The 26,504-nt window shown below is 38.3% G+C and overlaps 1 protein-coding gene across 12 annotated transcripts in view; it reads left to right on the top strand.

The window, feature by feature from the left end:
• Positions 1-26,504, top strand: part of ENOX1 (ecto-NOX disulfide-thiol exchanger 1) — a 376,319-nt gene that overhangs the window by 302,507 nt on the left and 47,308 nt on the right. For all 12 annotated transcript variants that reach the window (XM_030473000.1, XM_030472916.1, XM_030472995.2 and 9 more), the window contains 2 exons: positions 7,315-7,421; positions 10,699-10,816. In XM_030473000.1, coding sequence (XP_030328860.1) covers positions 7,315-7,421; positions 10,699-10,816 — 225 coding nt within the window. The remainder of the gene's footprint in view (positions 1-7,314; positions 7,422-10,698; positions 10,817-26,504) is intronic.

Genomic DNA, 26,504 nt, shown 5'->3' with positions numbered 1-26,504 from the left:
AAAAGAGATTTTGAAAAGGGTAGACTGTGTGGGAGGGAAAGATGGACACACACAGAGGAAACAAATATACAGAAGGAAGATGAGACTGGAGGCAGTAAACAAAGAGAGGAGGACAAGTCACAGCAGACAAGGAAACATAAGGTATGACAGCAAACGAAGAAGTAAATGTTCCTACGTAAGATGTGTGAGACGATTTTTTTGTTTTGAGTGCCAGAAACCTATGGCTGTTGGAGCCTTCTCATCCACCTCCCTCTTCTTTAGCAAAAGAAACCATATTATATCTGAAACAAACAGCCCTCCTGATGTCCTAGAAGCATTCTAATCTGCAAGATCCCTGGACTGTTATTACTTAGAGACAGTCCCTTCGCTAATGAGACCTGGCAGAGTTCAGTCACATTTGTGATGCTCCTTCATCTCAGAATTCCCTTGGGGACCTTTTTTTAGACAGGCTTACCAAAAATAGTTGTTCTTACATTTGCTATTTTTAAATCTCAGAACCGGGAAAAAAAAAAGGTCCTCCTAACCATAAATACAATGAGAACAGCTAATTAAATGCAGTGATTTGGGGATGGCTTATAATCTTGTCAAGATAATGAAGAAAGTAACATTCATTTAATCTTCCTTTGGATTGGGGGTTGTGGATTCTGTGGGGCTTGGTTTGTTGTTTTTTTTTTTATTGTTGTCCATAAGGTATGTGAAGTCTGTTCTGTAATATAAGATGGTGGCATTAAAATAGCAGGTACTGTACATTTGTACCTGCCCTACTGTGTTGTACTGGCCTAATGTCAGGTTACTGTTCGTTGAGAAATGACATGGAGGTGAAATGGTCTTGTTGAGTCCAAGTGATATATCACATGGCACGGTGCCAGCATTTGCTGTTACACCAAGCTGTCAGTTTCTCTGTTGTAAATTAAACCATGTTTCACAACCTAAAAGATTTTCAAAGCTTATTTTGTAGACAGATTTTCCAGCAGATTCTGCCCTTGCAGGGCAAACTGGGCTATCTTTGATCAAAGTGTATTTTTTTTTTTTATTTCACAATATAACAAGGAGCATTCTTCCATTTCTAGAACTTGATCTAAATACCTCAGACAAGTTACTGTGCAGGTTTCAGTATAAATCCTGAAAATGTGGCATTTTCAGTATCCCCTGAATGCTTCTTCTTTTACTCTTCCTCACTGGGTTTTTTAGCTCAAAAAAGAAGAAAGGAAAACAACAGCTGCTGATACTGAGGTTTGATGGCTTTAGAAGTCAGGGATTATGATATGTGCTGCAGTAGAAGTATTTTTTATTTTGTCCTTCATCTATGTGGAAAAATCTGCTTATTGTATTATGAAAAAATATTTCTACCTGTCTGCATCACTCAGGTGTAGACCACTGACATTCACTCAGCTTCTTAATAACCCACACAAGCGTGTTGACTAGGACCAGTCTAAGTAAGACAGATGGAAGAGGAAGGCACCAGATCAACACCTCCTCCTGGTCTCAAACACTGTAGGCCTAGTCCAAGGGAAATGTAGAAATAATATAGTGTAATTTAGGGGAGGACACTTAGACTTGTTTCTCATTCTTTCGAGTATTCAGGTAGGTGAGACACGGTAGACAAAAGAGAAAAACATCCTTCCTTTGGTAAGCCTTGCAATGCCTCTGCAACACCAAGACCTCTGTATCAGGATGAGAGCAGAAGAGGTGAGACTACTAGTAGAAGATGATCCCACTGACTCTGTCTAGAGGATTAAATTAAGCTGAGATAGAGCAGGCCTGTCCATACTGTTCAACTGTAAGAAAGATGGTGCTCTGAGCCAGCTAGGATTTCCCCACAAAATGTGGGTACAATTTAGAGTTTGGTACAGGCCAAGTAGTTTCGCTGAAAAGGATCTTTTTGAGGAGAGAGAAGGGTTGCTGCTGCATGGACACTCAGCATGTTGTGCCAGTTGGTTTCAGGGAACGAGAATAGTCCCTGCGTGGTTTTGATTGCTAGTACAGATGTCATTGTTGGCAGTAGGGCAAGTCGAGGAATGGTAGCCTTGCAAGCTGACTTCCCACACAGCAAAACAATTTGGGAGATAAATCTCTGGAGGTACTGTTCTCTTGGTCTGTCCAAAAAGGTGGAATTTGGGGATATAATTGAGAAGTCTTGTAGTTTTCTCCTTTATCATGTTATGTCTTAAGACTACGTCTTAAGGAACCTACAGCCACCTAGGCAGCAAGCAGACCAAACAGTAGCCTCCTCTTCTCTGATGGAGGTGCAGCCACAATTCACCTTCTTATTGGTACCTGTGGATTTAATTCTGTGTTGTTTTTTGTTTCGATTAAAACAAATAAATTAACAAACAAACAAAAAAACCCAAACACAAAACTCCTACAAAACCAAAACCAAACAAATCAAGGATGCCATTTATTTGTGACAGATGAGTCATTTTGCGTAGCTGTCAAAATCTGTCTTCACTGAACAAATCTATAATGGTGTTTGCTTACATACACAGCTGATGCCCAGAAGTATGCTTTACTTTAGGACCCATTCCTTGCAATATCTGCAGTCTTGTCCAGGGTGACATTTTCCAACTCTTTTGCTTTTCTACTCTGCCAGTCAATGGAAATCACATCTGTTTCTCTCTCTATGTCATGTGAATTGGGAGGAGCTGCAGGTTTTCAGCTGTTAATGTGTGAAAGGCAAATTCTTTTCTGAAAATAAACAGTATCGTAACCAAAAGACTGAGGGTTTGGCCCAGATTAATTTTAAAAAAATATATTTTTCTTTCATTACTGTGCAATCTGTCTACCATTTCTCTTATTGATGTCACATGTCATTTGCCTACGTGCAATTTTAGCCTTGGACTTAATGCTAGGTTCTGTTCAGTGTGTCACCAAATGTCTTTCAGGACTGTCGCCAAAATTGTTCTTTTTCCTACCCAAAACTGACCTGGAGACTCTAATTCATTCACTTACAACATCTAGCCTTGACTACTGTAATTCCTTGGTTTGCTGGGCTTGGAGCCAAATAAATTGGCAGACTCCAGCTTAGTCAGAATTCAGCAGCAAGGCTTCTGACCCAAACCACGCCAACTCTATATCCTGCCTGTGCTGTGAATCTATATTTGAAAAGCATGTTATACATTTGCTGTAACAGTTTCCTTTACACTGTAATTTTATGGGTGGAATTTTTCTTTTACCCTGCATGTCAACTGTCGCACTCTCACAGAATTTTTCTGAGCTAAATTGCCATATATTCTACTCTTGCACTTACAGTAATTTAGTGCAAAGCCCTTTTCATCCTGTATCCCTAATTGGTGGAATTTGGAGTGAAATTCTCCATGAAATCTGATTATTTTATCTGCCAATGAAGACTTTTGTTCTTATTTTAACACACTGTGTTTCAGATTCTATTTAGTGTCTTTTGTATTGTAAGGTATTATAAAATATTTGGTTGCTGGTGTTCTTTATTATTACAAAATTAAAAATAATCATGTATGGATGGCAGCTGATAATGTAATAAGCAAAGGAAAAATTGAGTACTTCTTGTCTCCTGAAACCAAGGAGAAATTTCAGCCTTCACTCAATCACATATTTAAAATAGCCTACTTGATAAATGTAATGGAGGGTAAAAGTGTTCTCCCTACCTCTTAATCTACAGATGAGTCTATAATTCAGTTCTCATTTATTTCTGTTCTTCCCTGGTATTATCATTTTCAAATATTGTGTATCAAATATTCTCTTGCCCTGGAGATATTCTAGTTTTCCCTTTAATCCAATCTTGTATGCAATTTCTGCAGGCATCATTTAAAGGAGTTTTGTTGTTGTTGGTTTTCCTAGTTTTTCTAGTTGTTTTTACATTTATACTTAATAACAATACCCTACTCTGGTAACATGTTTTATAGGAGCAGAAACTGAGGTTTAAACTTTCTTTCAATATGCTTTACTGTGAGCTGACACCCCTAATAAAGTGTATTGTAGTGGTACTGCATTTGTTAAACATTTTGCATGTCACCCTAGGCTTAGTTGTTTGGGTCTTCTTATTTATTTATAACTCAGCAGAAAAACAATTAGATAGTAATACTTTCTCTGAAACATGCCACATAAATTACCAGCTGCAGAATAAGTCATTAGGAAAGTTGCAGTTATTTACATCCTGTAAGTTATATTGATAGGAAAAGCAATGACGTGGTACAGACTCTTCCAGAACAATGTGGTTTTTTAAACTCTAATTTAGTAAGGAAACAGCTTTGCATATGGTCAATGAAAATTTGATATAGCATAGAACTTACCAACAGATGTTTGACAATGAATATTTCATGTTCCTTAATAATTCTACTTACCAGTCACAGTTGACAGTACAGTGCATTCTAGAGTTCAAGGTGCCTTACAAAGATAGATAGATATAATCTGTTATGTCATTTTAGAAATGTCTTTCTGGAGGTCAGGAAATAGCCTGAAAACCACGGTCAGCAGCAAGACCAGGAACAACCGTTTCACTCAGATTCTGCAGATATCAGCCCAAAATCTGGGACCTCTCTTTGGGCAAATCTTACCCAGACATGGAGGAAAAAATGAGTTAACTGGAGAGTTTCTGAGCTAATATAAACTCTTATAGCTTCCCCTTAGGGATAAGTCTACCAACCTTATGGGCTGTGTGCTGCTAGATCACTTACCCACACAAATTTGACCCTGATGAGGGTTGGGTACATTATGTCTTGCCTTCCAATTATGCAGAGCACAGGAGTTATGCCAGCTTTAGGCTTCCAGGGTGTCTGTGGGAGAACAAATGAATCTTGATGCAACATGAATTAGCTTACGAACAAATGTGAACTGGCAGAACGGGTTTATATTGGATTGCCATCTTATGACACATGAATGCAGGCATTTGATGCAGCACAAAAAGATGCGAGGCTACTTTCCTGTACTGTCAAGCCATGGCCTTAGCTGCTCTTTAGATCTAATGTAATACTTAGATACTTTTCATGTTGGGTGTTACCTGTGGATATTTGCAACACTTCATAGCCTAGATTGCTTTGTGTGTTGAAAATACTGTATGTACATTGACACTTTCTCTGAAAAGAGTAGTGGGAGGTCTTTGATATAAACTAAATTAATATTCTCTTCTGTATTTCCCTTTTCTTATTATCCCTAGCTGCTTTGCATAAAGTTCATTTAAATGTCTTGACTTTTATCATCTAGTACTCACAGTATCCTACCTCCTTTAGTTTTTTTTTAATTTCTAAAAGTTAAGTAAGTGAAGGAGATCCTTTTTCTGCTCACTTTGTCTACTGCAGTTATGCAAGAGAATTCTTTGACATCTTCCTAGCTTGTGTTTCCACTGAGGAGGGTTTCTGAAATGATCAGATAATGACTTTTGATAAATCTTAGCACCTGTTCACACAATCGAAATTAAACACTTGAAAGTTCAAATGTTTTTCAAAATTCAGATGATCTTATTAATACCTATTAGTGGAAAATGGCAAACCAGATCTTCCTCGTATCCTTATGAATCTTTTCTATTGAATTTCCACTTGCAAACTAAAAACAGATTGTTAATTAAGCAAGTTTTTCTGAGCACCTGGGTCATCAACACAATGATAGTAATTAAATTCTAGCCTCAGTTTCTAGACACATAATAATAGAGTGCTTTAGCATTTTCATTCTTTTCAAATTAATTGAATAAATATACACAGCATAACTTCCTTGATACAACCAACCTTCACTCCAAGCAAGTTCTGATATATTTCTGGTATGACTGAAATTATCACATCTGCTATTAAAATAGGAACAGATCACAAATGGATCTGATGATCTCAGTAGTTTTGAGTAACCTTCTTTAGTATAAACTACATATAAATATTAATTTTAAAAGATGACATTTATTTTCTATGGTTTTAGAAGTTAATTAACCAGCCCTGATGATTGCAGTGAAAAGCTTCCATATGTGTCTCAAAATGTTGTAATCTTACTGAATCTGAAAGCAGCCTGAAAAGGGGTAAAAAACAGAGTGAAAATGTGCTCCTATTCAAGTAAGTGAGGTAAGTTTTCAGGACGAGAGATGAAAGATACATAACTGACTTACTAGGCGACCTTACCATTTTAGAAATGATAGGTTGTTATGTATGTAAGATCCTCTACATCTGTGACTTGAGAGGAGAAGAACAGCTGTTGATCAACTTGATGATGAGAGACCAGATTAGGGAGTGTTACAGCACTCCTGACACCATTTCTCAATGAGAGAGGAAGGAGGTGCTCCAAGCTGCAGCTTTACGAAACAGTGGACATGGCTTCAGCCCAAGAATCTAAAGAGATAAATGGCCAAGAATCTTGACAAAGAGTTGAAGCATTTTTCAGTTTGACTTCATAGATCAGCTTGGTTGCTTACTCAGGAGGGCAGCCCAAGTCATTTCTAGAAAATCTGGTTTGCTTGGTGGTCCTTCAGTTAACTGTGCTGGGACCAAGGCAACTTACATCTTGGTCAGATCATTTTGAGGCAGGCCACTGTTGAGGAAGCACAACATTGCTTGTAGCTGATTAAAAGAGAAAGAGTGCTGGGAAAAAGGGTTCTGAACTACGATGAACAAGTAGCTAAAAACATAAGGATCTGAATTGTCCTAGATAATTGACCTAAATATTGATTTCTGGCTTCAGAACAAATCTATTAGAGCCGAATGAGGGAAGCCCATTTCACATCTCTTGTTCATCTTATATGCAAAAATTGAGACTGTTCATACGCATAAAAATACATAGGCCATGGACACAGGACAGAATGATCTACCACAGGTGAGCCCGTTTATATTACATAAAAGAGAAGCAGCAGCTGCAGTTACAGGATGCAGCATTAATGTGTGGTTTAGCCCTTCCCGTCTGCTGACAAATTCCCACTATCAATCAACTAGTCACCCTTCAAAGCAGAGCCTGCTTGTCTTTCACACTTTGGTTTGTACAGCCCGCACATCTTTATACAGCTGCCTCAGGGGAACATGTGTCAGGTTTATGCCTCGAGTGTCATATCTGTAGTCACACACCTATAGGCACACACACAAAAGCATGTGGCTGTGCAGAGAGCTGTAGCCAACATCACGGGGAAGCAGCTGCATGTGTGGTTTGTGGTACATAGTTAGAAGTTGTGTAGACTAAAGTTATGGAGACAGACTTGAAGGGAGACATCTCCAACATTGATAAAATGTAAGTACAAAAGACACATCATTGGATGGATATTGATGATGTTGTTTCAGTAATGACATCATCCATAGACTCCTAGTGTCTTTGCTTTGCTTCTCTATAGTGATCACAACATAAATTGCTTGTCTTGTTTGACTTCCTTGTTCACCAAAGTTGAGCAGATTGTCGCCGTTTTCAACGCTTCTACCAGACAAAAAGCTTGGGACCATTTCTCGAAAGCCCAGCGAAAGAACATAGACATTTGGCGAAAGCATTCTGAGGTTGGTGATTTTATTATTACTTTCTACCCATCATCTCACAGCTGGATTGACACAGAACGAGTGTGATTGTAGCTGGACATAGTGTATTCAGCAATATTTATGGCTACCATTTTAGCTGTTAATCAACTGGCCATTATACAATCTTACTACAGTATGAATTTCTCCCATTGCTCTCATTATGATTATAGTCATTAAATAGCACCAAGACAGAGAGCAATGTGCTTTTATTTTTCATGCAAAATTTGGGAAATCATTGGAGAATTATGTTTACTACCTCAAATAATGAACTGCAGTAGTGAAATTAGGAACAATATTTTCAACTAAGGGTAGAATTAAGAATTATTTCTGAAAAATATCATTTTAGGAGTCATCGTGATCTGTTTTTAAAAGAAATATTCTGTAGCATAGATTTTGTTTTTTGTTGTGCCATTTTATGGTCATTATAAGATGACTTTGCCTGAAAATAAAATAGAAAATTTCTTTCCTAAGTAATGACTTAAGCATATTAAGTCCAGAAGTATGACATACTCCTCTCGATTTGTTTTATGCTGAACTTTTAAAAAGTAGATGCATCACTTGTATTGATTCTAAGTATTATGCTTTCAAAGAAAACAGCATTCATATAATCATACACAGAGTTAGCAATGTGGGACCATGCATGTGTGACTGCCATAAGCATGAGCAGAGGAAACGGGATTCTAACTCCCCTTGCTGTGAGTGGCAGCAAAGGAAGTACTAGACCTCATCCTGTGTTTTGGCCATCCAGCTTTCGTTTTTAATTCAGTATGTACGCTATGAGCCTGTATTTTACAAAGTAAGTACCGCTGTCTTTGTTTTCTTTCTTTCTTCTTCCCTTTTTTTTTTTTTAATATGAGCAACTTACGTACACTTGGTTTATTTTCATGTAATACAGTATGTTAATTATTACTATCACAGTCCTCTAAATTATTTTCTCTGTCTCAGAATAAAAACTTTAGAAGGTAAGGTGCAGTTATTTAATTATTTTGTAGTACACTTGTAAAATAAGTGTTGTACACTTAGTTTGAGAAACACTAAAGTGCTGCGCTATAAATCATTTGGATAACATTTTAAGTGCCCATTAACTAATGCTAAATTACAGTTGAATACCAATGGCACTAACTGTAACATCCACATGAATACCAAATGAATTCTTTATTATCACTGTTATTATGGTGAATACCAAATGAGTTCACAATAATGGGACACTTAAAATGTTAGCATAATTTATTGGTACAAACTGTATTTTGCATTTTGCTCACAAATATTTCATGTAAGTAGTGGATAAAGCCTTTGTTCAATTGAAAGTTGGGAAGTTGGGGATTGATGTTTGTCTTATCTTCTAGAGAAGCATGAAAATATTATTTGCTAGTAGATTATTTCAATTCTGTTAAGACCATCCCTTCTTTAACTTTCTGTAAAGGGATGTGGTGTGTCATTCATTTTCTGGCTTTTAAATCTTTAATAAAGTGAAATGTGAAAGAGTTGGATTTTCCAGAAATGTTAATTCACTATTCATTTTTCTCAAATATTATTGCTTTTGATTTTTCTAAGAAGAGGACAACTAAAACAATTCAAAAACATGTGAAGGCTCTCACTAAACCAATATATTTTAGAAATGCCTAGTTTTCAGATTGAAATAAGATGGAAATGTACCAAATGGCATCTTTGATTTAAATCCTATTATTTACTAACCATGACATTATCTGCTAATTTATTTAATTACCTGATCATCCTTCCCCTTTTTTTGTGAATTTAAGAAACCCAAACCCAAAGCAACATTCACACACACAGCCATGCTCTGTGGAAGATTATTGACTTTGCTGTTAATGTAGACATTGATGCATCAAGGACGTTTATCCCCTAAAGAGGGAGTAAATGTAAGTGGATGTCTGCTCATGTATGCAGTATACTTCCCCAGGAAAAAGTGCAGGTGGCCTTTTCCAATAAAGAATTAAGAAATGCTGTACTAATTTCTTCCAGAGGTGCCTCTGATTGCATGACACACTGGTCGACGATTTACCTTTTTAATCACTTTTTTTTTAGTTTGAAATTATTCTCATGTAAAACGCCCACTAATTAGCTCCCTTGCCTTTGCTGCAATTAATGGGCACATATACATTTATCAGAATATTTGAGATCTGACGACGAACCAAGGGTGCAGCTCAAGGGAAACGCCTTCCCTTTTTTATGCAGTCCCTCTCTGACAGCTTATTGTTAATTGCAGGGAACAGCGATCGGAGTCCTCAATGCTGTCTCCTCCTTCCATGCGAATCTTCCTTGTTTCAGAGATTTCAAACCACCTCTTTGGGAATTAAGCGCTTTGTTGGCAGAAAAATTAACTGTCTGCAGATGAACAAGGCCTACACTAATCATGGTGCTGCATCCCCATGTTACACCTGACAGGATTATTAGGACAAAATAGAGTCCTCTCAATCTTCTCAGCGCTGCCATTAAAAAGCCAGCCACTACACCCGTGCCGGCTTTTCTACCCAGAACAAAGACTGTCTAGACTCTCACAAAGCCGGCATGCCTGCTGATCATTTACCTACTGACATGTGCAGGGGCTCCCTGCCTGCCTGGCTGCCCTTGACGCTGTCACCCAGAGACGAGGCTGTCAGCACTGGCACTCATTTTGGATCAAGATGCAGAGATTTTCAGGACAGCATTATGGGGCTTTGTCTTTTAAATTCAAGGAGATCTGGGCATAGGGACAGAGGATGAGATTCATTTGGCTAGCATTAGGCACTTGCAATACAGAGTGCTCGGTCTGCCCTGGCTGCTTTCAGCTACCTTTACCATCAGCAGAGAGAACCAGAGTGTAGTTAATATTACTTTGTTTAATGGAGACACCTACACCTGGCTGGATGAATCCTACCCCAAGTGGCAGAGAGAAGCAAGAATTATCTATACCTTATGTAAGCTGGCAATCTCTTTTATCTGTCTGCTTTATACACAGTTTTAAGCATTATCCCAGCTGTTAAAGCATTCTTCTATGTTTAGCAGAACTAAAGATCGCTCAACACGGAGCCTCACTTTCTCTCTTGTTTTCCCTGAGTGTTGCCTTTGATAAACTTTGTTCTTTCACAGGAAGAATTCCCTGTGCTACTGTTGTTATAAATATTCATATACAAATAAATATGATTACAATGATAAATGATGTATAATTAAAATCAGAGCGACATTAAAACCAGATACTAAATAATGCATAATGACTTTATGGATGTTAATACTGACAAAAGGTCATTTTGGGTTTTAGGAGCTCCGAAATGCTCACAGTGAACAGCTCATGGGAATCCGCCGGGAAGAGGAGATGGAAATGTCCGATGATGACAGTGGTGACAATCCCAGTAAAAAGCTGCGAGTAGATGATTCAGGTAAAGCCAAGTCCCGTTATAATGTCAAGTATATGCAACTATTGTTTTTTTTAAAGGAAAAAACCTCTTGCATATAAGAAATGACACATTAATAGCTGATTATATAACACAGTATTGTATTTTAAGCCCTCATGAATTAGTTATTTGAATGATGCAAACTGTCTCTAGGAGGTGTCTGTCACCTGCTATGATCTGTAATGATGAAAATTCTCCGATTCTGCCCTTGGCTAGAAGCATTTTATTTCTTTAGTGCACTCTGCAGTCTTGCATGGCAATATTCCTTCCATGCTTGGAACTATGTCTTATTATGAGGTCAAGTGAAGTTATGTTTTGGTAGCATTCTCTAAGCCTTACCTTTCTTTTCAACAAACAAAGAAATAATACTGTATCATCTCTCTACCAAGTACACCATACCATATTAACTGTATGTTTTGTGGAATTATCTATTAAGGGTGCATGGTTCACAATATGGTACTGCATGCTGTATTAATTTAACACTTGTTAGTTGGCTATCATGAAAGAAAGAACAAGGGGGCATGCAATAGGAGTCAAGAAAAGCAATTTTTTCAGCCTTCTACAAATAGTCTGCTATCCAGGGTGGACAGCAAGAGGTGACTCAGAAGCTGCCTGAATTATTGACTGGTAACATGATTTGGATGAATGCTTTGCTTGATTTCTTGACGTTGTCTAATAAAAAGTTGTGAGTAGCTAACAAGGGTTTACATGTTTAGTTATTCATCTTTGGAAAGGGAATTTGCAAAAGCTGCAGCCAAAGCATGACTGGAAACTGCCAGCCAGCAGTTAGCGTTATATAGGTAAAGAAGGAAGGACTAATATGGAAAGAAACTGACAGTCTGATGATGAGGATAATTTTGATCTAGTCCTTTGCATACAGGCACTGTATGAAGAAAAGAAAGAATTTAATCTGTTCGGTAGTTTAAAGTCCTGCATACCGGCACAAAAGTGTGGATTCAGGCTCACATAGAAGAGAGCTCTTTGGCTTCTCCTGAGACAAGATTTTGTGTGAGATTGAATGGCTCTAGACATAAAGACCAAAGTAAGGAGTGTCATTCTAGCAAAGAAATTTTTTCTGTGACATCTTTCTTGAGGAGAGATTTAATACTTTCCCTGGAAGAATAATGCCACAATAAAACCTGTAAAAGGCAGCCTTAATTTTTGCTTGGCTAATTGTGTGGATTTGAATTCGAAAATTAGACACCATTAGCAGAATGTTTGGAGCTGAGTCAGTGGGTAACTGCAGACCAAGTACCACTAGCAATCAAAGATTTTTGTGAATATTTAATCATTTTGCCTTGACTGTGTCCACTCTTATGAAGGGAAGTCATTAGAATTAACAACAGGAAGGTAGAGCCAGAAACACCCAGAGCCTGCACACCAGAAGAGGAACAATGATGTTTTGAACTGTCATACTTATCAACTCAGCTAGGTTTAACATATGCATGCTTAGGGCAGAGCTATGCCCGTCTTTTCATAACATCACAAATAGGAAAGTGTGTTTTGTTTTCTTTTGCAAAAAGGGACATTTCTATCAAAAGTTTTGATATCTGAGATTTCTACAGCATTCCATCCTAAACAACTCCAGTTTATTTGTATTGTTATAATTTGTGCACTTGAGTCCCCTCAGTGGTAACAGTAGCAAACCCAGTATTGTATACCATACTGAATCAAAATTTAGCAATATGAATCCATATGGTCCATTGTACCATTCATCATCATCTTGATCTTAGTGTAGTCCATTCAGCCTGCTGCATACATAGAGTCATCCAGTTCTAAGCTTAATTTTATAGCTTTCTTCTTCCAACATTACACTCTGAACTAAAGCAAGTGCATTTGTTTCTTCTTTCATTGACAATAGAGGAAACAAACCAAAGAAGTTATTGGGTATAAAACACTGGTAAATGAAAAGAAAGAGAGAGAAGGACATTTATTCTTTTTTTTTTTTTTCATTTTTATGTACAGAGAAGTGATTCTTCCTTCCTTCTTTTAACATTTAAAAAAAAAACCCTAAAAGCAAAAAACAAACAAACAAAAAAAGACCACCAAAACTATTTGTGTTAGCTGCCTTCTGTTTTTCTTTTTTCTTTTTTTTTTTTTTTTTTTGTATGCCATTCCAGAACCACCCCTTTATCTCACTGGATTGGCTATTTATATTCACAGTAACCTCTGTTCTACAAAGAATGTCTTTTAAAGAATCTATTCTCACAAAGAAACAATTCTGCACAGTAAAAAAACATTGGCACTTTATTTTTAACCCTTTTTCTTCAAAAGTTTGTCTAAATGCTTAACCATGGCAAGGGCAAGGCTTGTATAACACAAAGAAGATACTGTACTGCTTCAATTCAAGGACAGCACGCACACATAAAGGATTGAAAGTCTAAATCTGAAAGTGGCTGAAGCAATGAGACATGATGAATCAATTTGGATAGTTCCAGAGTTCTGGACTGCCTGTCCTGCCATCCCAGTGGTTTTCTTGAGGATATTATTTTTCAGCCTGTCCTACTCAACAGTGGGAATAAGGTTCCTGGGAAGTTACCATCGCCAAAGCAGGGGACAGCAGGCTTCAATAGCTGTGTCAGGTCATTTCTCACTAGTTCGCTTAGTTGCATTACTGCTAATACAAGAAGATGAAAATCTAGATAGCATGATGCTGTGTCACATTTCCTCATGGCTAGACTGCCTAGAATGAAAACTCTCCTCTAGGATATCTGAAGAGAAACCTATTCATCACCCTGAAAAAAAGAAGGTGGATTCCAGCTCCAACATTTGAAAACACAGTGCAACAGGTTGCTGTGCAAAAGGACTTCAGTGCCTGAATGCTTATCCAGAAGTGCTGGATTTCAGGTTTCAGAGGAACGTTACAGTGAACTGAGGTCCTTTTAGGCAGAAAGTTCTGGGGATTTGGATAGGTGATGAAAAAGCTGTTACTAAGAAAACTTTGCATTTTTTCGTCAAGTTGTGCAAGATACTAAGTCATGCAAAAGATCAGGTTGCAATATTAGAAATCTACTAATAGTCATTTGTTTGGCAAGATTTGGACTTGCTATTTATGACAATGCACAACAGCTCCAGAGGGACTTGTTGCAAAGTACATCACTCCATTCTAGACTCAAATCATATTTCATCTGACAATTGCTCTGCTCCTGGTTGTTTATGAGCTTGTTTTACTGATATTAGTGACTCGGTGAGAGAGCAGGAATGAGAATTGGGACCTCCAGTCTCCCGAACCTGTCTTCCACGCTCTAGTCTGGGTTGCAGGGCTGGGGCAGTGCCTCCTGCATGAAGACCTTCTGCTCCTCCAGGTGTTTTACAGGTCATTCTCCCCAGGCTTGGTTAGTACCTTACTCTATCATGTGCAAGCCCAATCTTCAAGGAGAAGGAAGGCATCATTATCTGCTTTTTCTTTTGGAAAACATCTCCAACCACTGCAAGGACCCCCCAAAGAGACCCCCAGGGAATCCAGTAAATTGGCTGAACTATGATACATGCCTAGTTTATAGGAAATCCTCCCAGTTTCACAGACGAAAGGTGATTTGAATTATGGGAAAACCTGGCAAAAGGCTGACCTGAGACTGAGTGAATCTCATCTGTGGGATCAGCGATTCTTTTAGGTTTTTTTGGTTTTTGTTTTTGGTTTTTTGGGGTTTTTTTTCGAATACAGCCTTTAAACAGTGATTTTTCTGCAATGTGGGTTTTGGAGTTTGAAAGGGACAAGAGGATTGCTGAAGTAAAGCTGGGAGATTGCTGAGAAAATAATGATGATTGGCAACTCAGTTAATACATTTAAAAGTCTAGGTGCAGCTATTGAAGCATTAGCTCAAGGGGAAAAAAAAAGATTCAGTGCTGGAGTCTAAAGGATATACAAAAATCTTCAGAATGATCAGGATTTATGGATGCTTCGTCTCCCACCTGCTGGCACTGGGAGTGAGGGATCCACAAGTGAAAACCTCCAAAGTAATTTTAAGAATTAGTGAAGTGAAGCTGTGTGTTGTAGAAAAGAGCTGAAGTTTGGTTTATGCCTAGAAGGCGCCTGTAATTTTATTTTAAAGGGAGATGGGTTAATCTCTTCTTTTTGCAGTTCTCAGCAACGTGCTATTAATTCTAGTAACCCCAACTTCAATGGGAGACTGCGGCTGGCACCGTGGAAAAGCAGGAAATGCACACTGCTTGCAGAAGAACACAGGAAGGATAGTCATATGATTAAGGCTTTTGGCTTAATCAGAGAGCTTAATCTTATATAGCAGAGCTCTGGGCCAAATCCCAGCTCTGCTATATACCCCCTGCCTGGGCTAATCAATTAATTTGTGTTATCTCAGTTCCTTACTATCAAGTGGAGACAAGGATGCTACCTTTAATTCAAACACTGCCTCTTCTGTCCACATGGATGATAAGCGCATTGGTATAGGGCTCTCTCCAGCTCAACAGATTTTCAGTAACTACTCACTGGGCCTCTGGAGGATTTTACTGCCACAGTATTACCTGTGATGAAGTAACATAACATCTTAGGAGCTGCACTAAAATAATGAATTGCAAGTTATGTAGTGAAACCCAGTTTGAATGTGTAAGATAGGTTCTGCTTTCCAAGTCAGGAAAGATACCCTCTATGGCAGGATTTTCAAACATACCTAAAGTAGGTGCCAAACTTGAACATTGAAGCTTTTTCTGTCTTCAACAGTACCCTGGATCTTTAATACTCTTCTGAACTGATCTGTCCTGTCTGCAGCATCAGCTTGCCATAGGAGATAGGCTGAATAGCGGGCAGTCCATCTCACAGAAGACTGTAAGTCCTAGTGAAAATCGCACCCTGGTGCACACAGCATAAAACAAGCTTTGTGATATTGTTCATAAGTCTATCTTGAAAGTTGCAAGCCTGGCAAGTCTTCAAGAAAAGCCTGAAAAAACACCAAAGTGATCTGTGTGATGCTTATTCATCTTTTCTCTGAAATTCAGTCATCTTTCTGCTTTCTCTAAGGCTTGTGTGAATGCAGAGATGCACACATGGAATGGAAATTGTGTTTTATAGCTGGATTAAACTGGTAGGAGAGCTTTATATAGCATGTTACAACTTTGAATAGAAATTGCTGAGCCCCAGCTGTGGGGAGCTGAGCTTTGCTCTTCCTTTTCTTCCAACGTGCAGATCTCATGTCAGATCTTCTTCCTCCTCCTGAGCTCAGGGATCAGATATTTCTCCCTTCCTTTCTTGTAAGTCTAATCTTTTGGCATTTATGGGAGATTCTGTTTTAAATACAAGTCTGATTTATTTTTCTGTCATTACCTCTCCATCCCATAGCTTTTCGGCATCAGATTTTGTAAAAATGATACTGGTATTTAATAAGTCCATAATAAAAAAAAAAAAAAGTATTTACTTTAGAAATTAATGGGCTAACATGATCAACTCCATTTCAAAGCCATCAGCAGCTGGTGTCACAATCAGCCCTGCAGTAATAAACATATAAAGGCATATGTAGAGGAGAATAATCCCTGTTAACAGAAGCTACTAACCAGGTTTTATAAGCAATCTCAAAGAAAAGAACATATTTAAAATCTGGAGCTCTGGATTGTCACTGTACTGACATGGTTCCCTCTCTGGCCAGAGAAGACAGCTGAACAACCCTTTTGAGCACTTTGAGTGGAGTAACTTCTCTTTGAATGGAAATGCTCCGGACACAGCAGACAATCAGCTTTTCTCCCTAGGACCAGCGGGGTGATCACTAAAAAGCAGCACAAGATGATTACTTTCTCGCCACCAGGAAAACTCTGCTCTAGTGTCTTTCGCAGCATGCCAATTCCCAGCTGCTATCATCAGGCAGACTCCAATTTTGTGCCTTAAAATGCATTCCATTTTTCCCACAGCTTTTACAAAAATAGGCTGAAATTCACGAAGCATGTAGGCAGGGACCTAATTTTATGCCCCTGGTTTTAAGTCCATTTGGCTCTAATAATGCTTCTTGTGCAGCTGGATTTAGCAGAAATGCCTTGATGAATCAGGGCTGAAGGTAGATGCCAAGTCTGTCTCCCCTGGGGAATAAAACCAGCCTTGTCCTCTTACAGGTACTGGGCCAGTTCCTCTGGATCATGCACAACACACGGGCTTTGGAATGGAGGTCTGTGCTGGTGCTGTGGACACAGCAGTGAAGGGGTTAACCTAACTTTCAATTTTTAGAGGAAACAGACACTTCAAAGGCATTTTCTTAGTATGGGTTTTAGGAGGATGTCCTGTTTACTACAAAACAAGTCTGTTACGCTTTGATGCTTTTCAACTGCCGGAAATACTATTATCTAGATTACATTTTATCACATTTTCTGGGTATTTCATACTGATAAGATTTTATGCAGGATCATTACATATGAGAATAGATTTAATCCTGGTTTTAGTAAGCTTTAAGGACACTGAGGGATTATTTATGTAATAAGATGCAAAGTTGCTATGGAAAATGCTATAGCAACCTAACATCTTCACAAAACCAAGCAGCCACTTGTGACAGCAATCTAAATTTACATTTATTTTAGTGTCATTTTATTGACATTCTTAGTATCTCATTTTGACAGCATGTTAAAATATGTTTTGCGTTCATGCTAGAACAAAATTAACAGCATGTTGTTGGAATAAAGATGATGCTTATAATTTTTTGAGATAATTTTAGCATATTTCATTTTGTGTAAATAACATTAAAATAGTAGTAAAGAGAAGTTTGGGTGCATTCCCTCTATTTGCAATAGAGCAAACAACGCACATTGAAAGTAGTATTTTTCAAGTCAGTGAAAGCTAAACTATTTTTATTTACTTCATATCTGAATGAAAATATTTTTAAGAAAGAAATGATTTTGTTTTTAGAATTTATTTCAAATCCTATATGTTTTATTATAACTTTCCCAGTTCAGGATACAGGCTATAATTTTTCATTAGGATTCATAAAGCAAGGCATTATTTCTGAATGTGTAGACTTGCAGTTTGGTAGAGAATTGCCCTATTTAAATGGGACTTTTCTAAAACACAGGATAACAGTACACATCGCCCCTTAGGAGGTTAAATAAAAAGGGAAAGAAAAAATAAACACAAAGCGACAAAACAGTCTGAACTCTGTCCTGTGCTCATTGCAGTTAATAATGAAACTTGCATTGACTTCAACAGGAGCAGAAGCAAGCTCTGTATATTGATTTTCTCCATCCCCCTCCATTAAGGATCCTGAAGTGCGGCTGCAACATTGTTGAAGTGGGATGTTGGCAGCAAAATCAATAAGAGACAATATTAGAACATATGCTGTTTTCAGCTTCCTCACAATCTGATATATCTGGTACTAGCATTCTTCTCCAAATTACACTTCATACTTTCTATAAAGTTACCTTCCTTATAGTGCCCTCTCCAACATAAAGCTTTTATGCTCTTACTCTCATATTTAGCCTTCAAGAGGATGAACCCTATTTACAATAGTGAAGACAGCTGATTCTGAACAGAGGATAAAGAACAGATTCCTTCAAGAGTGGCTTCAGCCTAAACCTTATTTCTGACCTCTAATGAAAGAGCATTTCTACTAGTGTTTAAACTAAGCTTTTGGGTTTAGGTTTTCTTATTTATGCTGCCCTTCATGCCCTGTTGTTTTTAGAAACCCTTTTCACCCCAGCACCTTAGAGAAACATACAAATATTGTTTAAGGTGGAGATTTAGGTACCTTCTTATCCACCGTTAAATCCAAGAAACATCAGCCATTGCTAAAGTGCCAGAGGAGGTAATGATCAGAAAGCAGAGCCTTTTCCAACATCAGTACAAGCTTCTAAACTCATTATTGCAGGTTTGGGAAGCATCCTTATGTCATGAGCAGTGCAAGGCTGGCTGAAGTTTCCAAAACATTAAAAGCCTCCTTTTCAAAGCATAGAGCTTCTCGTTCCTTGTGTGCCAGTCTGTCATGTGATGGCATGCCAGGATTTAAAAACACACCCGGCTTCATGCTTGAAGCCGGATGGCCACAGAAGTTCCCAAAACTACTTAGTTAGTGATGCTGGTTTACTTTGGTGAATTAATCTTAGATTCAGAGGAGTTTCATGATGTCCTGCTATTTGGTTTTGGCTTAAAAACCATCTCAAGAAAATAAGCTTCTTACTAATGACATGTATCCATAGTATAACATTTTTGTGACCAACATATTAAAGGATTTGGTTCATAAAGTTGAAAACCAAGTGAATTCAAAGTTTTTTGGAGGTGGGTGATCTCCTTTTAGTCTTGTTTGGTTTAGATTCATGGCAGAGAGAAAACAAAGAATAATCCTCTAGAATGTGAACTGACAGACTGAAGAACTAGGTACCGTACCAAAACCATAACTTTTTATTCAATTTATCTACTAATTTCACTATGTGTCTCCTTCAACACCAGCATACAGAACTCTAAAGGAGGAAAATTTGTTTTTTCTGTGTTAAAAGTGGTTTGGTTTTACTTTCATTGCGAGTTCTAATTGTTTTGTTTGGTTGGTTGGGTTTTTTGCCTTTTGATGGGCAAAATAGTTGCAACTTTTTTGTTTATTCAGCCCTTCACATATTTGGTGCATCACAAGTTTCATCAGGTGCAACTGTGCCAAGCATGTCTTTACAGCACTTGTATCCAGCAATTGTTCAGCTGCTTCTACAACTGCCAAATGACCACCTCACATGTCAATCACAGATCTTTCTGAAGAGATTTGGGTGGTTGCTAGTCCACAACACCAGTTTCTTCATTGCTACTTTGTCATGTGTCAGATGTGAACTGTCTTCCCTCTTAAATATCTGAGCTCTGGAGACAAGCAAGCGCTTTCAACAGTTGAGGAAAAACATGATAAAAAGCAATAGCTCTCCCTATGTTGCTCTATTATCAGGTAGTCATCTGTCTCATCATGTTTTGTTGATTGATAGGTTTTGAGATGACTGTGCTGTTAGACCTTGATCCCACAAGCTACTGCCTGCTGCTTGGAGTGTTTGCACTCACCTTCTGCTCAACACCCACAGATACAAAGTCCTAAAAGCAGTGGCTTAACCAGAAAGTCTGTTACAAGGAGTTTTTCACAGTTATCTCCTCAAAGTTACACACTTTTTGCAAATTGCAATAAATTGTCTGGCTCTGAAAGGTCTGGAAGCACCACTAAGCTCTGTAGAACCCTGTAATCTGCAAGTTTGCACCACATTTCATTTTTTTAGTAGCTGAAAAAGTACCTACTAAACATGTTAAACTGTGGAGCAGCACAGTGGCCTCTCTGTAAAGATACTGAATATGCTGGAGGCAGGATGCAGGGGAGAAAAGGACATTTTGGCTTGCAGGTACAGCTCTTCTGAACACCTTTCCATTCACATCAGGGATAAATGGACCAAGAAATGCTGTCTCTGAATGTGAGAGTCAAGAAATTAGGAGCTTCATGTGATCATAGAATCATAGAATCACAAAATGGTTTGGGTTGAAAAGGACCCTAAGATCATCAGTTCCAACCCCACGCCTTGGCAGGGACACCTTCCACTAGAGCAGGTTGCTCCAAGCCCCATCCAACCTGGCCTTGACCGCTGCCAGGGATGGAGCATTCACGGCTTCACTGGGCAGCCTGTTCCAGTGCCCCACCACTCTCAGTAGTGAAAGTGGTGCTTATGCCTTTGAAAGGAGTAAAAACATGTTCCCATATTTAAGATCCATTTTAAGTTGCCAAAGCAACTGAGCAAGTATTTCAGTATTATGCACAATTTTAAAAGAAAAATTAGCTCTTCCCTCCAATCCAGTACAAGGTCAAAGAGACAGCTGGATAAATGCTCTCCTGCAATTTAAGGTGCAATAGAGTTTTGTACAAAAGTGGTTTATCCTCACATTTATAGAAAGCAGTTTGTCAAAATTTGCCTATTATAAATCAGAACAATTCAAACCACCATAGTCACTTAAAACACTCAGATCAGCCCTTTCTTTCCTAATGAATGTGACAAATGGAGGGATTCACGTGCCCACTGTCAAGTTTGTTTTCAAGTAGCAATGACAGTTTCTTCATATTTATAAGCACTACAGATTCTTCTTTTTCAAGTTGACGCAGTGATGCTGGGTGTGAATGCAATTCCTAGTTCGAATGCCAACAGCAGCAATGCAGCCATGCATCTTATAAATGCCAGTGTTTATTGTTTAAGTCTGAATAAAAATTTAGCAATTGCTTTGACTCCTAAGAAGTAACCATTGGTAACCCACCTACACAGATGTTTACCTATATACTGTAAAGATTGAGTATCCTAAGTAATTTAGATATTATGTACACACATACATACGATCCATTTATGCAATATACATAAGAATAACAGAACATGTATGAAACACTGAACATTCATCAGTATCTCTTGTGCTATGCAGAGTTCAAATGTCTGTACCCTCAGTTGCAAAGCACCATTAATACAAGTAGCATTTTTCCATTACTATTGTGGGAGAGAGTCATCAATGCCACTTGGCATCTCCCTAGTAACCAGCACTTTTCTTACTCAAGTAAAGACATTCCTTCTCCCTCAAGACTAAAATCTCCTCTGTTCATTTTTAGTGTTAAAGGAATAAAGTAATTTTTTTAATATTCTTGATTAAAGGAAAAGGTAACTTCTTTGCTGGCATCTTTAAAGCACAATCTCTGTAAAAGTGTTGTGGCAGTCCTATTTATCAATTAGGAAAGAAAGCAGAAGTTTTGAAAGAGATTCAGTACTTGATTAATTATATTTAACTGAAGCAGCCGTTATTGGTAAACATAAAGTATTCAAAAAATTATCCTCATCACAAACCAAATAGTTTTGAAAAGTGAAAAGGAGTGATTTTTACTGAATTTTGAAAATATCTGAGAACTGCTTTTTTTGGTCAGTTATACCCCTGTATTTTCTTATGGCAGTTTGATTCCTATGTCCCTAGTTCAAAAGGAGAACCAAGCGGTAAAGGCAGCGCAACAACCAACTTCACTAACAATTGTCTTTGCAGAGCCAGCTTTTCCATCTCCTGTTTCACCTTATGCATATGCCAAATTGGGTGGCAGTGTCATGGGTGGTGGTAGAAGAAATGCAGTCCAAAAAGGAGAGAGGAAAAGGGCCCTTTGCTTTAAAGAGGTGACCTGGAGAAACTGGTCTCAGTGGGGCAGATTAACTAGCAACTGTCAAAATATCATTTACAAGCTATGTAGATTCCTGTTCTCCAAAGATATGCTGTCAAGTAAAATAGACCTAAAATGTGACAGGCTTTGATATTATTGTAACTAGGTGATCTCTTCCAAATTCTAAATATGCATTTCAGTAATTTGATGTGACATCTTTGTAGAAAAAGTCCAAAACACTTAATGCTGAAATTTATCTGGGACAGAACTGGGTAAGGGGTGACTGGAGAACATACTGCAAAATAAGTGTGAGTGAGGGAAGTGAGAAACATCTGGAAATGTCAGGCAAGTGGGAATTACAAATGAACAAAGACATGGACTCATGCGCTTGGAGCTCAAGGAGGAAGTAAACTGAATATAAACACGACAGAGGTAGAAGAGAGGAAAATATGAAGAGAAGGGTAGAAATATTGGCTTAACGTGGGAAATTAGCCTTCTGGGTTTTTAGCCCTTTAGAGAAAGTGGTTTCACTGTTTGAGTGGTTTTCTGCAGCCATGAGGTCTAGCTCAGTGATCCCAAACTGAGCTTCTGAGTCAATGATCGTTTGTAAGACTGTAGTAAGTAATCTGCATCTTATTCCTAGGAGTGTCTGAAACACTAAGATTAAATTGCCTTGTTAGTGTTTTTAATTAGAAGTCAGAGTTTGTGAGAGCATGGTAAAACATGGAGAGCCAGTACTGATCCACTGTCTAGAAAGTTTGGAAGCTACATGTCCGGAAACTTAAAGGAGGTTTTTAATTAATGATTGCTCTAGGGCTTTAAATAAAATGTCAGATATCATGAGACTCATCATAACACCACAGGAGTTGGCAGCACTGCTCTCTGGGGCATTCTTAGTCCACTGCAGAGCCAGCGTTTGCATGCTACTTTAGTTATCAGGCCCAGCTGGAATGTCATCTGCCCTCTCTTTCCCTACACCTTCTTTTCTTTTTGCAGAAAGATATGCTTCATTACACAACAAATAATAAGCCTTCATAAATTACTGCTAAGCCACGTGTGTAGTAAACCTAGGAAAGAACAGTGCTATTGCTGAAGTCTGCTAGGCAGGAAGAAGTTTTGAAAACTGAGAAAATCTCTCTCCAGAGAGATGCTTTGGTTTCTCAAATGTTACATCTGTCTATATAAGATGGGATTGATAAAATTGCAGTTAAATGATGGTGCAACTTTTCCTTTTTTTTTTCTTTCTTCTTTTTTTATTTTTTTTAGCATACTTCCATTTACTAATTGTTCGCCAGCAAGTTTAATGTGAATAGGAAGCCTGAAAATAATTCTCATGAGTATTCAATCTAAACATCTGGTATCATCATGAACGTAACTGGTATAATGAGCTTCTCTGCATTGAACATAGACTGCATGGTGAGGAAAGGACTTTGAAGCAACTGCACCTGAATAAAGCAGACTTTGTAGAAGAGTAAATCTCCTTCCCAGTGTGTGGGCCCTAACTCCCACTAACATTAATGACAATAACCCCACCACATATAGGATAATTAGTGCCCTTAGAGTTTAAATTTACAGGTACTGAAACATTCAAATGAAGTGTGCCTAACATTAGAAAAAATGTTGAAATTGCTTCATTGTTTGGTTACATTATGTCTTAAGGGGAAAGAAGAAACTGTTCATGGCTTGGTTAGCTTCTAATTGCCCCAAATGATTTAATTTTGTACCATTCTAATTCTGTTTTTAGACTTTATTCAGGCTAGTCAGCTAGCTGCTTTCAAGCTTCAACCAAAGGATTTCTTTTTTTTTTTGAAGATCCGTGTGACATAGTCTATTTTTGCAGAAACATGGGAAAACAATGAAAGAAGCATTTATTAAAGAATGAAGTATAGGAATAATGTTGCTTTTATCTGCTAAAGTCAGATTGCAATGCATCCACATTGACATCCGAGCACCATTTGTGCTGGTGATCAGGTATTTAGTAACTGTCCATAAAGAAAAGAAAGTTCCTCTGGGAACTCGAGGCAATGGATCAAAACCAGTTTAGATTTTGGAGGAGTCAGGAACATGACATTTTTATAAAGTGGCCTGAGAAGATGCCTCAAAGTGATCAAGGTTTACCTTAATCTTACTCTTCCAGCAAGCTTCCTGGAGATACCATTAAAGAGTTGCTTTCCCAAATGCCTTTGAAATGTGCACAGAGCATTTGTAACTAAAATTTGGTCTCAGAGCTCAGTTTTTATGGTAGGGTTTACAAAAGTCAGGTGTGAGTCAAGTGGATCTGTGCCTGGGCAGTTATACATACAACGTAGGTTGACAGGTTTTTAGTTGCTTAGTGTGTCTCCCCACCTCAGAGTCCATCCAGCAATTTCCATCTGTAGTGAAGGCCATGCTTTCCTTTCCATCACCTAGCAAACCTGACCTTCCCACCTGCCTCAGGGTGTGGGTCCCTAACTGGCATCACATCACACACTCCTGCCGCTGAATGACCATGATGGGATCCTCAGACTGTAGCATAAAATTTAATCTCCTGGGGGTTAAAGCACTAAATAGAGCTTTACAGGGTAAAATGAACTAGAGTGTAGTGGTACCATCTAGTCTATGAAACTAAAAGTTTTTTCCTTCAAGGAAGCCCCAACCCCAGCATCACCCTTTCCTGACACATGCCAGCACACACACACCAGTGTATCCTCTCACAGTTTCTCATTCAACATGAAACTGGGCCCATTACTCACTTTTGAACTCTTCCTCCTAACCCATTAACTGTTAAAAATGCCACTGCCTTTCATGTACCACCACCAGGAGTCCTGCCACTCTTCCTTTTCTCTCCCTTCACATATTGAACACAGGTCCAAAATTTTCTGTTGTTCCACCTAGCTCTTCCCTCTTGCGTTTATTCTGGCAAAATTCATACCCAAACCTTGTGAACTCCTGTTTGACTTTCAGGAGTTCCTTTTCTTTGTCTCTCTCTTTGAGCCCTTTCTCAAGATAACATGCAACATATCTCCTAACACTGTCCATGCTATACTTCTGCTGAGACCATCTTCCTTACGAATGACAAATGCCATTATTGTATAACTTACCCTGTTTTCTACAGCATCAAGAAATGGCTCATGACCTTCCAGACCCTCCAGAAACATTTTTCCTAGCTGATTTTCCCTTGGTTGGACTGATTCACAGTTCACCTATTTGAAAAATGAGCAAGGTAGCTAGAGGCCAGGGATAACTTTTATTGTTTGTATTTGTAGTTGTGGACTTTGTGTCTTTATTTCTCTTCTCTCACATTTGTTCAGTCCCTCAAGCTGAAAACTCTTTGAAGAAGTAGCTGTGTCTTGCAAGATGGCGCTTTTTTTGACATTGTAAATGCTCTGCGATGGGAGTGATGCAAAAAATTACCATCATAACAGGCATAATTTTGGCAGCTTTTAGTACTTTTCTTGTTGCTGTTATCAAAAGGAGCATTATATAATTTAAAACCTTATTTTCAAGTCAGAAAATTAGGATAATGGATTAGTAGAACTCAGATGGCAGGAAGGTTTGGGAATATGCTCTTCATCTCTTTTCATCAGCCTAACTATAGATAAATTGGCTAAGGTTCCAAAATCCTAAGAAATTCTGCTGAAGAGTTTAGACCAAAAATCTGAAGAAAAACAAATAAGCACAGAAGTTTGCAATTTTACAATCCATTTCTATACAAGTATAGAAGAATCTATAAAAAAAAGAATCTATAGAAAAAGTTCTGCTAGGAGGACCTAAGGGAAGTCTGTGCTCTAGAATTTACAAGTTGGTTTTCTGTTACTGTTTTTAGTGTTTGCTCATTTGTTTTTCAGATACTACTTCCAGATTGCCTCAGACTCTTGAGATAACCTGCTTATGCGTTTCAGCTCAGAGTGTCCCTAGTTTGTGAATTAGTAGTCTGCCATTAATGGTAATTCTAATGTTGTTAGGGCATCATCTAACGATCATCTAATGAGAAATGCACAGCACAGGTGTGCTTTAATAGAACTGGTAGAAAATTTTTAATTCCCCCTCATAGCCTCGATACATAGATACATCCAGAGATGTGGCGTGTTCACTTTATTTCCTGGCCACTATGACATGATGTGAGTCATAAAATACTTCGATTACCCTGTATCACCTGTGAAGAGTTACTCAACGTTGACTCCAGTGGCATTATTATGTATGAAGTTAAATGTAGTCTACAGAGTACCAGCTAAAAGTAAAAGGTACAGATCAGTACTACTCATAAAGAAAGCATGGTCCTAACTATCTGAGACAGATGCCCTAGAAAAATAAAGTTGTTTGTTTTTTTCTGAGGCGTCAGTCAATGAGTTTGTCCTTAGACTTCAGTGGATTTCTGATCAATCGCTTCTTGTAAAAAGAGTGTCTTTTCAATTTGGGTCTAGCCTGAGTCCACTACATCGAATCTATCTTGACACTGAGGCTGTTGCCAAACTGTATATAGCACTTCTGCCTCAGCACAAGGAAATGACACTAACCTTTTAGATGTCCCCAAAGTATCAGTGTGAAGGCTTCGCTCACTTATATATGTATAATCTTCCTCCAACTGCTCTGAGACTGGCAGGTATCATTTTGCATCCCTCAGTAAAAAGTGCTGTAAA

The sequence above is a fragment of the Strigops habroptila genome, chromosome 2 (genome assembly GCF_004027225.2).
Source record: "Strigops habroptila isolate Jane chromosome 2, bStrHab1.2.pri, whole genome shotgun sequence".
Classification (NCBI taxonomy): Eukaryota; Metazoa; Chordata; class Aves; order Psittaciformes; family Psittacidae; genus Strigops; species Strigops habroptila.
Note: the sequence above shows the minus strand (reverse complement) of the source record. Positions and strands in the feature narration are given on the sequence as shown.